This window comes from Centruroides sculpturatus, unplaced genomic scaffold (assembly GCF_000671375.1).
Source record: "Centruroides sculpturatus isolate CEXI.00-Female unplaced genomic scaffold, Cexi_2.0 scaffold724, whole genome shotgun sequence".
NCBI classification, from domain to species: Eukaryota; Metazoa; Arthropoda; class Arachnida; order Scorpiones; family Buthidae; genus Centruroides; species Centruroides sculpturatus.
Genome location: NW_019384937.1, coordinates 302,532 through 318,965, shown reverse-complemented (window position 1 = coordinate 318,965; position 16,434 = coordinate 302,532). Strand labels below are relative to the sequence as shown.

The window sequence follows — 16,434 nt, the reverse complement described above, 5'->3', positions numbered from 1 at the left end:
ACATAATGTGGTTATAATAAAATATTGTGCGATTATTTTCATATAATTAAAATTAATATGTATTTATTTTTTAGAAAATACAAGGGAAGCGGCACATCCACCGCTTCCAATGATGACACGCCACTGATATACAGTATCTATATCAGCGTTTCTCAAAGTGGGCGATAACGCCCCCTTGTGGGCGCTGGAAGCTTTCAGGGGGGCAGTAGAAGGCTCAAAGAGAATTGGGGGGCGTTAAGGAAATATAGAGGGGCGACGGCAGACAAATTCTATATATAAAAATTCGACGGAATATATATAAAATGTTGACATTTTATATATTTTTTATTTAAGGTCACAACTTGAATATTTCTAACACATTGACTTTTATTTTAGCTCAGCGTTTCTCAAAGTAAGCAATAACGCCCCCTTCTGGCGCGATGAATAGATCTATGATAGAGGCAGGGTATTGAACGGTGACCAAAGGCAAAATTGGGGCTGATAAGAGGAAACATTGCGTTTAATGGTTTCCAGATGATGAGAACAATGTACAGTAAGGGCACAAAGTGTGAGATTCATAGAAAAGTTTTCCTAAGAATATTTCCAATCCTTTTCTCACACAAGAGAAAATGGGTTAGGGGCGTTGGGTATAACTTTATGGAACAAAGGGGGCGGTGGATCAAAAAAGTTTGAGAATCACTGATCTATATGAATAAACAAATGTTTAAAAAAATAATACAGTGGAACCTTGGTATATGACCTTAATCCGTTCCTGGTGTTTGGACTTATACCGAACAGGACGTATACCAAACCAACCTTTCCCATAAGAAGTAATGTACAAATGATTAATCCATTCTCATGTAAAAAAAGGCTGGCTTTAAACACCTCGCTTTCCTGGATAGTTCCTGCTTGATTTTTCATGAGATCAGCATGTGTCTTTTTAGCTTTCTCACAAATAATTGCTTCTGATACGCTGTCACCAGCACACTGTTTTTCAGTTATCCAAAGCTAAAGCAATTTCTCAATATGATCTAATGTCTTCGATCTCTGTTTAGAAATTGATTTAACCCCTTTCGCAACGTAAGCAGATTTAATAATGTCTTTATTTTTCACAATTGTCGATATCATCATTCTCAGAATACGATATGCAACAGTTAAATCTCGAACATGCATGCCACCTTCATATTTCTCAACAATCTCTTTTTTCAGTTCCATTGTGATTCTAGTAAATTTTTTTAGTTTTCTATTGCTTTTCATTTGTCTTTTTGCAATTCACAATTAATAAAAATAATAAAATTTTAGTTACAAATTAAAATCAGAAGAAATTTAACAAAGTTATAAACCGTGGCACTGCAAATGTCCAGTCTGATCTAGTACACCAATATTGCTACTTGTTCATAGATGGTGCAAATAATTGAATTAAGTCGTATACCGAGCAAAATTTGTTTTGTCCAAACAGGACGTATTCTAAAGCAGACGTATACCAAGGTACCACTGTATATTTTGTATTCTGAGTAGCCTCACCAGTGAGAAATGTCAACTGCAGTTTCTAAAATTTTGCTACAACGTTTTTAGTAAAATTAGCTAAAATGCTAAAGAAATTTTTTCCAGCTTTCTATAATCTTATTTTTATTACTAAACTAGCAGACCCCCACCATGCATTGTTGTGGCTCAAAATGTATCTATTATAAATGTATAACACTTTCCCGGGGGGAGATTTTTCGAAAAATCCCTTCTTAGTGACATTCTCTTGACGTACCCTATTAAAATGCAATCAAAAACACAAAAAACCACATCTGAAATAGTATATATAGAAGCAGAGTTCTTTACTGTAAGTCTTAATCCTGTCCATCTCCCCCCAGTGTGGGAAATTTCAACACATATATTATATAAAAACACGTGCACATTCGAATGCAGCGTTGTGTCAAAATTTTCAAAGGAATCGGTAGGAACAAACAAACATTATATTTTTATTTATATAGATAGATAGAAGATGATCTGCTTTAGTTCATCCTCACAGAAAAGCAAACTTAGAGCGTCGTACTCGTAGCACCATCTGTTGGACATAAAAGTCTTAGCCCTAGATGATATGTTTTAATTTATACGAATGTTTACAGAATAATATATAGCCTATGTCCACCCTGAAGTTCCATTCTAAATATTGGTGAAAGAATTTTTGAAATCGGATGAGTAGTTTTGGAGATTACCCGCTACATCCAAACTTAATTACTTACAAACATTACCTCTTTATAATATTAGTATGGATGAGTAATAATGAGTAATAATTATAAGAAAAAAAATTTTTTAAATTTTTAGTACTTAACAGACGCATCTATTGTTCCTAGTTCTTAAAGAATATTTCAGAATTACAAGTATTTCTGCAGAAGGTAGTATCATTTTGCAACCCATTAAAATTTTAATGTTACCCAATATTGGGTCATGACTAGAGGATTTGATCCCGGGATCTCGAAAATCGGGATCCCAGGATCCCGACCACTTTTCAGTCCCGAAATTTTCGGGATTAAGTTTTCCTAATCCCGAGATTTTCGGGATTGACATCATTTTAAAAAAGTTGCAAAATAGACTGCATGAAGCGAAACGTTCAGTGCCAGTGCTTTTAACAGAATTGCTTGCCTATCATTTTAATATAAAATATGAGAAATTTTATTCCAAGCAAGCAGCAGAAATTAACCTAGCGGGCTTGCGATGCTTGCTTGGAATAAAACTTCTTGTATTTTGAACTAAAATGATAGGCAAGCAGTTCTCACTGGGTTACTTGGTAATATACTTCATTTTTGTATTTTTGAATTTTCGCGGGCGCCAATCGATTTTCTGGCGCAGTCGAGAGCACTACTCAGTGCGTTTTACCTGTCAATGTGTCAGCCATCTTGTTTTGCCAGTGTGGTTAATATAGACCCGACGCCTCTCGCTTAGGGGGGTCGACCTTAGGTGAAAAGGTTACGACCCCCGCCTTGCCCGTGATCTGTCAGGATGATGCGAGAAAGTCTTTTTACGTTTGGGAGTAGTGGTTTGCTGGATGCTGAGAGACTCACACAGAGACCGAATTTACAAAATTAACGTGTTTATTTTTAGAAAGGCATGCTTACAATGATCGAAACAATCGGGATTGTAGCCTTTACTCCTACAATCCCGATCTGTGTCGACCGGACTGTTTTCTTCCAACCTCCCCGTGTCCTCGAAGCTATAACTAGAACGGGCTTATAAGTATTTACTAACGATTCCTCCAACTTCCATCAAACCTAAACGCGTTTTCTCAGCAGCTGCATATATGTGCAACAAATTGAGAAGCAGACTTGGTGATGAGACACAGGATGCGTTGTTATTTCTCAGATCATATTTTCGCAATTCAAATTAGAATGTTCCTATTAGATTAGTTTTCTTTATATTTAAGAAAAATGTGACTGATTAATATTATTTTTAAATACTTTTTGCTAAGAAACTTACTTTACTACCTACTTACTAGGTTGTTATATGAAAGTAGTCTATTTAGTCGATGTTAAGAGAGATTTTTGTTAATTTTCAACGTTTATTTGCATAGTTTGTTACATAAAGGTTTTTTCAATTTATGTGAGTTTAAAGAGATCTCAGTGATGCTTAAAAAAGAATAAATTTAACATGAAGACTGAGTGATTTTAAGTCTGGTTAGTCTGACTCTGAGTCTGATTAGTTAGAGTGATTAAATTAGCTAGGTGTATACTGTAAAATATGTTGATTTTTGTCTAAATTTTGATTTGATTTCTGTAAGATTTTCTTATTTTTTATTAACCCTCAATACCGAAATAATCCCGGGATTGACTAAGTATAATCCCGAAATCCCGGGATTAGAAATAAGGACCGGGATCGAATTCCCTAGTCATGACCCATAGTTTGAGAAATGCTGCACCAGACTATAGGGGAAAAACAAGATGGAATAGGAGTGCAGAAAAGGGAGATAGTAACAAGAAAAACAGAATCAAAGATCAAAGAAAAGAAAGAAGAGTAAGATTAAAAGTATATATGAATCTTATATACTTTTGATTAGAATATGATACAATATTGATACAATATGAAGGTTTGTAAGATTATGAAGAGGTGTTTAATAGACAAATTGACTTAGCTTTTAAGAGGAATAGTACATTTGACATGTTAAGAAATGAAAAAGATAAAATTCCAGATCTGAGGCAGTCAGGGATATATATAATGAAAGATGAAAACAAATTACATAGAATCAACAAGTAGAACCTTAGAAACTCTAATGGAAAAATAACAGAATCACATTATCAGAGGAACAATGCTGGGAAAAGAGCCAAGTTATTCTAAAGCAAAAATGGATTGGAAACAACTGAGAATACTGTAAAAGCAAGATGAAACAATTAATGTAACAACAATGTAACATATGTATATTTATGCAAATGGGATCATGGAAACAAGATGGATCTTGGTGAACAAGAATTATCTGAAGTATGGAAAGTGATAATAAAAGAAGAGAATTCCAAAAATGTTAAATATTTAGTGGAATGAGAACAAAACAGCTTAGAAACTGGATTATAATATAAAACATCCACCAAACACCTAAACTCCAGTTTGAAAACTTAAATTTAATGCAAAATGAATGTTTTCGATTGCCTTAAGTAACCATCATCAAATTACAGAAATATTCTAAATAAGAACATAAATTTGAAACAGATGAATTTAAAAAGTTGGGATGACATCTAATTGGTTAAAATTAAAATAGAAATGGAACAACATATTTTTGAATGTTTTTAAATCCTATAAATATTTAAATTCATTTTTGAATTAAAAATGAATTTAAATATTTATAGGATTTAAAAACATTCAAAAATATGTTGTTCCATTAGAATGATTCAGTTCATAAACCACACCATCAACACCAGCAAAAATTTTGCTGGTTACTGTGTGATTTATTAACAAATTAAGCCAATATTTTGATGACTGATTCAGATCATTGAAAATGAGAAACCGAATTCTCGGAAAAATTTTGAATTAAAAGGAAAAGGGCTCCCTGCTTTGAGGTTTATTACATTTTACTATGTAGATTTCAATACATTTCAGTTTTTGATGAGACTGTCTTGCATATAAAATTGCACTGCTGTCAATGGCTGGACACATTAGAGTTGCTGAGGAGTTCATGTCAGGAGTTGCAATTTGGCACAGATTTGGTGCCCAAATCATACACACAAAAAAACCAGACTTGTAGGTAGTCAGGGGACTGAGAACCAAGTCAAAATAAAATACAAAATGGCAACACTGTTTCTACAAACAGATGCTAGAGCAAGATTTGCGCATGCGTTGCTTGCTGGGAATTTTGAAATCAAATTTCCACAAATGTGTGATACATGTAACGCATGTATTCTCTTGCTCTCATTGTTTTGCCATACCATAAAACAACGAGAGCATCCTCAGGACAATTCAGGTACGAATATCTTTCCACTTACCAAGAACATAGACCAAGAACAGGCCCACGACAATTCAACCAGTTGTAACCACGATGGAAACAAAGCCTGCCGTTAATCTATGCCAGGACCCTGAGTACTGGTGTCAGCTTTTCCTCATTGGTTAGTGCTCATTTTTTCTCTTTTCCTTAGAAAATGGTGCACAGTCAAGCCCTGAGTCTCCGAGACATACTTTCGTCCCAAAAATGGCCTTGCCAGTTTACTTGTTTATCATATTATTAAAAATCCCCATTTATGGAAACCAAGAGAATCTTTTTCATACCCATAGATGTGTAAATTAAACAGCTGGACAATTTTTGTAGGCATAATATTTAGTATCTTTTTAAAAATAGAGAATGTGCTAGCATAGTGAGAACTTGTTGCTCAGACTTGGTAAATCTAAATTCATGTTGTCACAGCAATATTTCAAACACAAACAAAATGGAGCAGATCAATAAAGAACAAAAAAGAATTGTAACTGGGAAATTTTATAAACATGAGGAAAGAGGGAGAAGCTTTACAGTTAAGCATTTTATGAACATGAGAATGGCAAGAAAGATGCTTTACAGCATAATAAAAAGGTTTGTCTGTTGCTGGATGTTCAGGAAATGAGCAAAAAATAATTAAAATGACAGATAACAAAAGAGTGTCATTGGAAAGAGGTAATTTGAAAAGTTGGAAGAAAGTTCAAAATATTTCATCAGTACTTTCTAGTAAAATATTGTTCTTTAAAAGTGAGCCAGAAAAAAAATCTCAAATAATTGCGAAATGTATTAAGAGGAGCTGATCCCATTCCCTGAGAAACATCATTCAGATCACCTATATGTTTTTTGGTAGATCTTGCAGCTGTGCATTATGCAAGAGAAAGTTTCTGTGCTAAAGTAATATGAAATCCGTTATGCCAGCAGAGAACAACATTGCAAATGTTTCTCAGCTTTATCCAATTGAACAATTCTGATACCAGCCAAAACAAAAAATATACAAAAGTGGGCAATATGCTGAAAATGAAGTGGAATTGAAACAGCACATCAAGTCAAATCTTGGCCAATTTAATTCAGAGCACTTTCAAACTCTGTTGGTCAGCCTCAAGACTAAAATCAGAAAAGCCGCCGACTACAAACCAGATTCCATAATTTAGAAACAGAAGAAACTAATTTTGTTAATTTTGTGTTCCTAAATAAACATATTATAAAAATAAATAAATTTGATTTTCGCTTACAGACCTTTACCGTGAGTTTGGCCAGACTCACAATGGACCACAAAGAACAGACCCAAAACACCAGGCAAGTATGCAACATACACCAATAAACAGATTAAACATCTGAGTTTCATCTACCGTCTGTGTACAAACATCTTTTTGCCTACTCTTCTAGGAAGTGTCGTAAACAAAAATGGAAACTCCACAACAGAGAAAGCATTTTGCATTCTGCAGTTCATCAAGTTGGAATCAGTCACCGTTGTGCAACATGATTCCGAACAATTTTTTGACTTTCAAGACAATTTCAAAGTGATAGGTCACTTATGACAACATACCGACAGGAGCATTTCCTTATGCACTGCACAATGATCAATTCCGACTTTATGCCCCACATAATATAAAACTCCCTCTCTGCTAGAACAGCTATTTTTGTTCACAGCACTTCCTAGAGGCCATAGACTACAAGACATTTGAATGCAACACAGTAAACAAAACTCAGACATTTACTCTACTGATTAGCATACAATGCCCATTTCTTGGGTAATAATCAACACAGTTAGCATTCTTTTTGAAAGACCTTGTACAGTAGACCCCCCCTATAAAACAGGTTCATATAATGCGGATTCGTATATACTGGCGAAAAAATTGAGACCGTATTCGTATACACACGCTAAAAGAAACTCATAAAATACAATAAAACGTCATCGCCGACTCGTGTCGCGACAGGATTGGTCGAATCTAGACCATCAGCGGATATTGCACAAACCGTTGAGTTTAAACGAACAGCGGACCTACTAAAAACTATTTATTATTTAATGTCCATAAAAATTATATTTATACTAGCTTACCTGTCGCGCATTGCTGCGATCTCAGAAGAAATGAAATTCAAGCAAACTCGTTATGATAAAATTAAATTTTCATTTTATCATTTTTATTGAAACTTATTATTATTATTCATTTTCATCGGAAAAACATTTCAAAGTGTTGTTTCAATTCTATTTATTTATTGGAGTGCTCGTGGATACACGATATTTTTTGTTTTTTCATCTGGTGCGTACACGAATAAATCGGAAGGTTTTTCGACGCGTGAGCCGGCCACATACAGTTGTCCACGCGAGAAGCACGGATTCTCCAAATTTAGCCCACACACTCGCAGCGATTGTCAGAAGTGCGATATTCCCCATTTTTATATATATTTTTTAATCCTTTATAATTTTAATTATTTAATTGCTCCTTCCTCTCTTCCTTGGCATGTTGTGAAATTTCTGATAGTTGGATAATAAACCGTTTTATTGTAATTTGTCTTTTTAAATTATTTTGAGTCGATATTAAAATTTGAAAAAGGGGGATACCTAGATCGGTAAAATAGGCGAATTTCTTCCTACAACTTCGGTCGTTGTTCGGGGTACAGTTAAGATTTTAACGAAGTTCGAGCGAATACATAATTAGCAAAAAAAGTCGAAATAAAGTGATTAAACAAAAATTATTATAAATATCGTAAATAACAGTTCACAAATGCATATATAGAGATATTTTTTGAAGGGGGGAAATGGTCTTCACAATTTAAAATCGATCGAACACACTGTGCGCGAATGCTCGTGTAAACGCGCGCCATCTATCGTAGGATAAATGTACTTCGCGGGAGTGTATTAAAAAATTAAAAAACTTTCCAAAGTTTCATGGCAATCGTACTATGCCACAAACCTTCGCCGGAGTATATTAAACAACTTCCCAAAGTTTCACGGCAATTGGATAAACAGTGTGGTAATGCATGAAGGACACACACACACACAGACACACATACATTCATTTTTATATATATAGATTAATGATGTCTCCAAAGTTCAGCAAATTTTTTGCAAAAAAAAAAAAATAATTTATCAGGAAGCATGCAAGTGCCATTCAATGACAAGCTCCACGACGAAAACAATGGTGTCGTTGAACGGTGCACACTCGGTAAGTAATCCTACAATTTTTTGTTTATAGCATAGTTTATATGGACTTTTCCCAAAAAATTATATATGTTTTGGAAATGTTGAGTCAAATTAGTCTAGAATTGATTAATTTTATGAAAGAAAACCTTTCAAACAGCCATAGTCCATAAACTGCTTACATGCCAGGCTGTGATTGGCTCATGTATTTAAGGACTCGTAGAACAATAATTTCATAAAGAACAGAATGTATCTACTATGTTATGGGGGGTCGACTGTAATTAATATATTATTATACATTTCTGTGTGCATATGTTTGTTATTTAACATATATTATTATACAAATTAATATAAAAATAATTTGAAATTAAAGTAAAATTTTTTAATTTTCGGTTGCATGTTTCCCTATCTCTATTTACTCTATGTTAAAATGACCTCATTTAACACTGTTTAGTTTAACGCTCATATATTTAAGGACTCGTAGAACATGAATTTCATAAAAAAGCGGAACGTATCTACCATGTTATAGGGAGGTCGACTGTATATACTGTATGTACTGTACAGTACTTTATATATGTGTGTATGCACGTGTGTACTTTAAGTAAAGACAAAGAAATAATACGTCTCGCTAAATGAATATAAACAAATCTAAAAAATATGTATTTTAATTTCTAACATACGACTAAAAACAATGTATAAAATCAATTAGCGAACTGACCATATTTAGATTGAAAATAACACTTAACAGAGATAAAAATACGCTTCAGAATATGAATTTTTACTATCCACTTTATATAACAGATTATTTTTGTGAAATGATTATTTTTTAAATTAATTACATCATTTAAATATCATTCTATTAAAACGTAATTTAAAATCTTAATAATTAAGATAATCTCGTAGAGGAGGTCTTCTGACCTCCCGCAAGACGTTTCTCTTCGATCAAAATAATAACGGTTTTATACCTGAATACGAGAAAGTGGAAGTACTCCATCGAAGTAATAGACCAAGTGCGATGCCAAAATACAACACATCGTCCACTTCGTACTTTTTAAATACCATGTTTGTTTACAATTATTACTGATATCGACTAATAATCGAGAAGACGCGCTTTCCCAAAATCACTACTGGAATGCCACCTACCTCGTTAATTTCTTTATAACATACCATAATGATAAGTTCTTTTTGATATTGATTGTTGATTATTAATGATTTTATATATATTAATAACAATAATTTAATTTTAAATTATCATAATAATATAGTGTTGAAAAAAGTTTTTTTACCCCTAAGGAAAACCTTCATCATTTTATGATGAGTCATCACCAGACTGAGTGCAATGTTATGCATGGGGTATGAGACAGTGGCGTAGCGTGGGTGTCAGCCGCCCGGGGCGGAGGAAAATTTCACTACCTCATTTAGGTATTTCAATTCAAAAGACTAAAATTCAGTTTTGTCACAGAACAAGCAATGAAAAATTCCGTGCTAGTGCAGCGACCTGTTTAAAATAGCTCTATCGGATAGTGGTGATGTATATGGATGCGAATGAATCGTATAAGAAAAATAGGGGGTAACGGGTTGCTCAGGATACCCTCGGATGAAATTACTAGTTCACCCGGACGGTGAGCCGATTCCCGGACTGTTCAGACGATAGCACTATCGTAGGCGCGACCCAAATATAGATTAGAATGGTTCAAATTTTTACAAGATATAATTATTACTTATTGTGAAATTTTGCCGCCCTCTAAAAAGTGCCGCCCCCACTACGCTACGCCACTGGTATGAGAATGGCCCAACCCAACTGCATATCGGGAGCGTTACGAAAGAGCACATAATCAGCAGAAATCCAGCCATTGTAAGATATTTATGGGCCTCTAAAGATTTGTAAGCTTTCATTTGTGAAAGAGTGTAGTAATTTGTAGTCATAACTAGTGTTGCCACCTTTTCAAAATCGCTGACCCGGACGGCAGGTGAGGTTTGTTCAAACAGAAGTTCCTGACGCATGCCCAATGTCATTTTGAAATGCGAAGAATAACGTGCAGTGCGTGCAGTTACAGTTAGGGACTTTTTTTTTTAACTCTTTCCGCCTTGTGGGCACTAAGAGAGCCTCTTTTTGCAAGCCCATTATGAGTTCGGCCAGGCCCACAATGGGGCTGCCGGGTGGTGAAGGACGGGGCCCGACATATCCGAACGGACCACCCCCGAAAAATTCCTGAGGATTTTTCGACCCGTTCGGATTCGAACCCGAGTCCCCCAGAGCAGTAGGCTGCCACCTTGATCGCTCGGCCATCCGGCCGCCTACAGTTAGAAACTAGGGAGACTTGGGTAGGAGTAACGTAAGTAACTAAATTAAGAAAAAACAGCTACAGATGACTTAGCTCTATTGGATATTGGAGACGTATATGAATACGAATCGTACAAACAAAAGAAAAAAAAGGTCGACAAGTTACGCACGATATTCCCGGACAAAATTAGTAGTTCACCCGGACAGTGAGTCGATTCCCGGACTGTCCGGATGAAAACCGGACGGGTGGTAACACTAGTCATAATCAAACAGTTTATGATGTCACCAAATTCTACTTTAAGCCACAATTGATGATCTACAACCACGGTGCTGGCTTCGTATGGATCGGCTTCGGAAAAATGCTGCCTTTCATATGGGTCGACACCCCTGACATAATTAAACTTTCTCTTCGTATAAAACAGCATCTCGTCTTGTTAGACTGAGAGAACAGCCCCAGAAAAGCATTTTTTAAAGTTTGTTTATGATATAAAAATACTGCAGTTCTATTAAGTTTAAATAGAAAAAAAGCGCTGCCAACCTGCCAAATAACAAACCGCAAGCAAGCGGAAGCTAAACCACAAACATGGCGAAGAGGCGTTTTATAACGTGTCATGTGACCTTGAAACCTCTATATAACCGAGGGAAAGTATGGCGATCGGTCAAAAAATTACTCCTCAAGAATTTTACATTTTTGGACTCGGGATCTTGAAACGCCGAGAAATGCAAAAAAATCGTTTTTTATTTAATGTATGTGTTACCGCTAAAGCTCGAAAGTCGTTAATGTGTACATTACCTAGCTAATATGCAGATTAACTAAGGTGATCCGTTAAAGTTGTGAAAATTGTTCCATTTCTCAAATTACCTAGATAATGTGCAGAATATCTAGGTAATCTGCAAATTATCTACTAGACACTCGGTAAAGTGAAAATAAGATCTTTGCCACAAATAAATGTACCACAAATAGGTGTGCTTGTCGCAAAAACCAATTGCTATGAAATTCAAAGTGTCACCAATCTTTAGACTGCACTAATAAGTAAGCATGATTGGTTAATGTTACCTATGGTGAGTAAAATGGCGGCTCGTCTCTGATTCCAGCAAACAGAAGAAAGGAAACAGTGGGGACGCACGTTCTAACCTAACCTAACCTATTCTAATAAATTACCGTAATTATTACCAACCAAATTATTAGAATAGGTTAGATTAGGTTTGAACGTGCGTCCCCACTGTTTCCTTTCTTCTGTTTGCTGGAATCAGAGACGAGCCGCCATTTTACTCACCATAGGTAACATTAACTGCACAATTATATCATGCGATCACCAGAAAAAGTATGATAACTTTATTATTTTTCGTCTCTGATCCAAAAGTGTAGGGAATCGTTGAAGTCGTCTCGGTCCCCTCAGTTCAGATAGATACTCAAAGTTCCGAAATTCCATAGGTGGTTATCTATATCAGTGTTTTTCAACCTGTGGGTCGCAGGTAAAAGAAAAAGACAAGTGTTTGTAAGTCCTACACTACAATAAATAAAACTACAATTTCAGTGAGAAGGCCCTTTGCGTTTTTTATTTTAAAGTACAATTGGTTTTTCGATCGATATTTAGGTCTCAACAGAAAGAAAATTAAATACGTAGTTTTTTAAATCACTAATATAGTTTTAAACACGGATAAGCAAACCAATGACGTAGTCCGTTTCAGGAAAGACGGCTACGTCACTGGATGGCTTATCCATATACATTAAACGATTTAACAACAATTTTAGTGTTGCCAGATGCGCCCAAAAAATAAAAATTCAATTAAATCTGGCAACACTAATAGCATTCATAAGTCGTCTGTGTCGTTTAATTTTTAAATGGTATATAAATAGACATTTTTTAAAATTAATTTTATTGCCGAATCGATATATATTATATGATATCGTTAAGTACAAAGTACAGGAAATCATATAAATTCCAGTTTTTGCAAGGTCAAAAGATGTTTGATTAAAAAATATCAAAAATTTCCAACGTACAACAGCTGATGTTTGTAAACATTAGGCTTATTTTCGTATAAATCAGAGGGAACTTGAATGAGATAGTGGCAAAAATGGCAAGGAACGAAGAAAAACAATATTCGAGATTAAATCGATTGTTGTTACAACAAGAAAGAGAAGGTTAATACTAAAGTTCTTATTATTATATACACACTTTCATTATACATATAATTTATTCGTTTACGTATTTTTAGAATATAGAAAAAGGAACCCAAAAAGACCAAGACTCGTAAGTTGGAAAAAAAATAGAAGTTATTATTGTATAAATTATGTTAAAAAATGCGTTTTCTTGTTTTTAACAGAATTGGAACTTATTTTTTACACAGAATCAAAAATTAATGTATTAACAAGCCATCGGGGCTCAATTCAAGCTCTAAGTGATACGTTTGGGATCTTATCAGAGCTGTAGAACATACCTACAGGAGCAAAAATGTGTAAGTAACCATACCTCTATGAGTGACCCTTTGCCAGATGCGGTCCCCCAAAATTGGGTTGTGCCAGATCGTGAGTTGTGTCGCTCTTCTAAGACTGTCATGTTTAACTATTTAGTCCACGCAACTATGCCTGCTTCAAGTAACCCACTTGACTGCTTGTTGAGTACTTGATATTATGTAGTTTTAGGCAGTGGTGGAGATCACCCCCAACCAGGTGCTGAGGTGTGAGTGATGGCCAGCACAAAAGCTCACAACTACACGTGCATCATGGATAATAGGCAGTTTACTGATATGTGTTAAAAATGACCTTTGGAGGTGAATATCTTGCAAAGGGTCACATGTACACGTATGATTCCTTTCACTTTTTTGCTTGTACAGGGAGGTCTATGATTCGGGGGTAAAAAAAAAAAAACTCTCATTTGGAACTTAAACCTTACTGCGATTGGCATATTGTAGAAGGTACTTAAACCAGTTTTCTTCAGACAACAGTCTGGTTGGCTGCTAAAGTGGTCTTAAAATGGCCAGACGAGCAAACTGGTTTTGTCTGAAGTGGACTATGTTGTCGATTTGCTTATCTGGCTGTGTTAAAGTTGCTTTACTGGGTAACGTGCCCGATAACTTAAAAGTTTTTGTGCATCATTTTTTTTAAAACTGGTTACGAGCTCTAGGCTTAAAACAATTGTTTTATCGACTTTTTACTTTTACATCTTTTGTAACAAAATGCATAATGAGTACCTTTGATCTTTTCTCTGATCTGTGCTATTAATTGTTATTTATGTTCATTTACTAAGTTATCATCTGTCTTTTCCAAATTGATTAATCAAATTCATCTCTGAATATCTGATTAAATATTTTCAAAGCACTCTATATTCATCTTCAAAAAGTTTTTATTTTTGATAAATTGTTTGAAACAAACCAATACTTTTGAATTTCTTGACAAACAGATAAATAAATCAAATGACTGTTTATTTCAATACTTTTTTATAAAGCAAAAGATTTTTGATCAAAATCTGACAATCTTCAGCATGGAACTGTTTAGAATGAAGAACATCATTTTAAACCATTTTGTTTAAATAAAAAAAAATACTGGCTTCTTTTATGTATGTATTTGTAAAGATAGTGCCAAGTTTTGTGACCTTTTATGATTTAAACAGTTTAAATGATTAACTTTTTGGAAAATTCCATATTCAGAAAAGTTTATTTCAAACTCAGAAAGTCATTTAATACTTTTAAATTTAATTTCAAGAACAGTTCAGTTTGTTTCAAGAAGTTTTTGAATTTTCTGAAAGAATTTATTTAAAATCTAAAAGATTTAAGTTTTGAAAACATATGCTATTTAAAACTGATTTCTTCAATAGTAGGCTTATGATTTTATTATTTTAGTAATTACCAGCTATTGAGTTGCTCCATACTTTAACTTTTTTAATTACATAATATTTAATCAGCAAAATTAGCTGTTTTTTAATTTGTTATATTTAATCATCTTTGAAAGAAGTAAATAAGTGAAAACAAAAATGATTAAATCCAGATATAAATTGAATTTTTTACTTGATGATTTTATTTATTAGACTTTAAAATATGTTTATTTTTGTTTAGTACTATAAACCCAATATGCTTTTGTATTTTAAATCTGCCAAATATAATGAATAATGCTGAAATTACCATGACATGTTATTAGTTTATGTTTAGAATGTTTCAAATAAAAATGAATTATCAATCAATCAAATATTTTTATTTGCATTAAGGCTAAGCCTTGTTACATGGGGTATTTTCCAATAATATATTATTATACATTTGTTAATTTTTATTGTTTGATATACATCACACTAACATTACAATAATCGTTTAGTATTACATTATAACATTACAATAATCGTTTAGTATTAACTTTTATCATTATTTTCCTTTTTAAATATTTTACTTCAAGTAACATAATTAGTAAAAACAATTTTTTTAAAAATTTTATTAATTTATTACATATTTTTTAGTTCTCTGGCAATTTGATTAAAAAAACCCATTAATTTTATACATTTGATTTAACGTAAGATTGTTTAATTTAGTTCTAAAGTCTTGATTTTACTTCGTAGATATTACTTCTATAATTTCATATTTTTTATGATATTTCTTTAGTCCTTCACAGTCTCTTAGTATATGGATCAGAGAATAGTCATTTGATTTACACCAATAACATCTGTCCTTAGTAAAATCTAAATAAGTATTATTGATAAACAATGAATATTTATTCAGTCTTAATTGAATTAATAATCTTTTTATATTCATATTTATATTAGCTGTTATGATGTTCGAAGTACAGTAATACCCCGAACTTACGCGATAGGTGGGACCGAGCGATAACCGCGTAAGTCGAATTCGCGTAAGTCAGGGTATAATTTCGCAATGTGTGTAAAATCCAAGTCGGATGTATGTAAGCTAATAAATGCTCTCGTTAATCTTATCTCGTCTTTTGATTCGTTTACGGTTACAAGAAATCACCACATAGAGTCTCTCAAGTCTCCGTAGATATAACAAACACAGAAATAAATAACACAAAATAAATTGGAGCTATGTGTCGATTCTGCGCGACACGTCCGAATATGTAAGCTAAACAATAGTGTGGGGGGAGTGAGTAATCAAGAGTTGCGTGGCGCTCAAACAAAAGACGAATCGACGAGATTTGAAAATCACATAACTCCGGGTTCATGTAAGTCGGGGTAGCATAAGTCGAGGTATTACTGTATTTCATTTAGTAAATCTATCTGGTCAGGCGGAACGTAAACCAACACCATAATAATTAACTTTTTGTATAAATGTTTCATATCAGTATTATCAATTTGTAATAAGATTAGAATATAATTAGTTGCTTTTTGTATAAATTTTACGGAACCAATGTTTTTTCTTAATATTAGACAAAGTCCTCCATATGGTCTCCCTGGTCCTATTGGTTTCTGTGCGTCAGAAAATATAATTGTATATTCCATTCTATTTTTTATAATTTCATTAACTGGTGTGACTAGCCAGGTTTCAGTTATACCCAAGATATCAGTATTATATAGTAATTGAGAGAAATCTTGAGTTTTTATTTTGTGGATTAAGCCTTGGCAGTTCCAGTTTGTGATATTTAAGTTAAGA

General features: G+C 33.8%; 2 protein-coding genes across 3 annotated transcripts in view; one reads left to right on the top strand and one right to left on the bottom strand.

Moving 5' to 3' along the window:
- LOC111632074 (dolichyl pyrophosphate Man9GlcNAc2 alpha-1,3-glucosyltransferase-like) overlaps positions 1-9,693 on the bottom strand; it is a 66,032-nt gene extending 56,339 nt beyond the window's left edge. For both annotated transcript variants that reach the window (XM_023376427.1, XM_023376426.1), the window contains exon 1: positions 9,527-9,693. In XM_023376427.1, the coding sequence (XP_023232195.1) occupies positions 9,527-9,623 (97 nt within the window). In that variant the 5' untranslated portion in view covers positions 9,624-9,693. The remainder of the gene's footprint in view (positions 1-9,526) is intronic.
- A 2,953-nt stretch (positions 9,694-12,646) lies between these two features.
- Positions 12,647-16,434, top strand: part of LOC111632075 — a 62,994-nt gene continuing 59,206 nt past the window's right edge. Inside the window, exons 1-2 of the mRNA XM_023376428.1 lie at positions 12,647-12,991; positions 13,066-13,100. Coding sequence (XP_023232196.1) covers positions 12,925-12,991; positions 13,066-13,100 — 102 coding nt within the window. The 5' untranslated portion in view covers positions 12,647-12,924. The remainder of the gene's footprint in view (positions 12,992-13,065; positions 13,101-16,434) is intronic.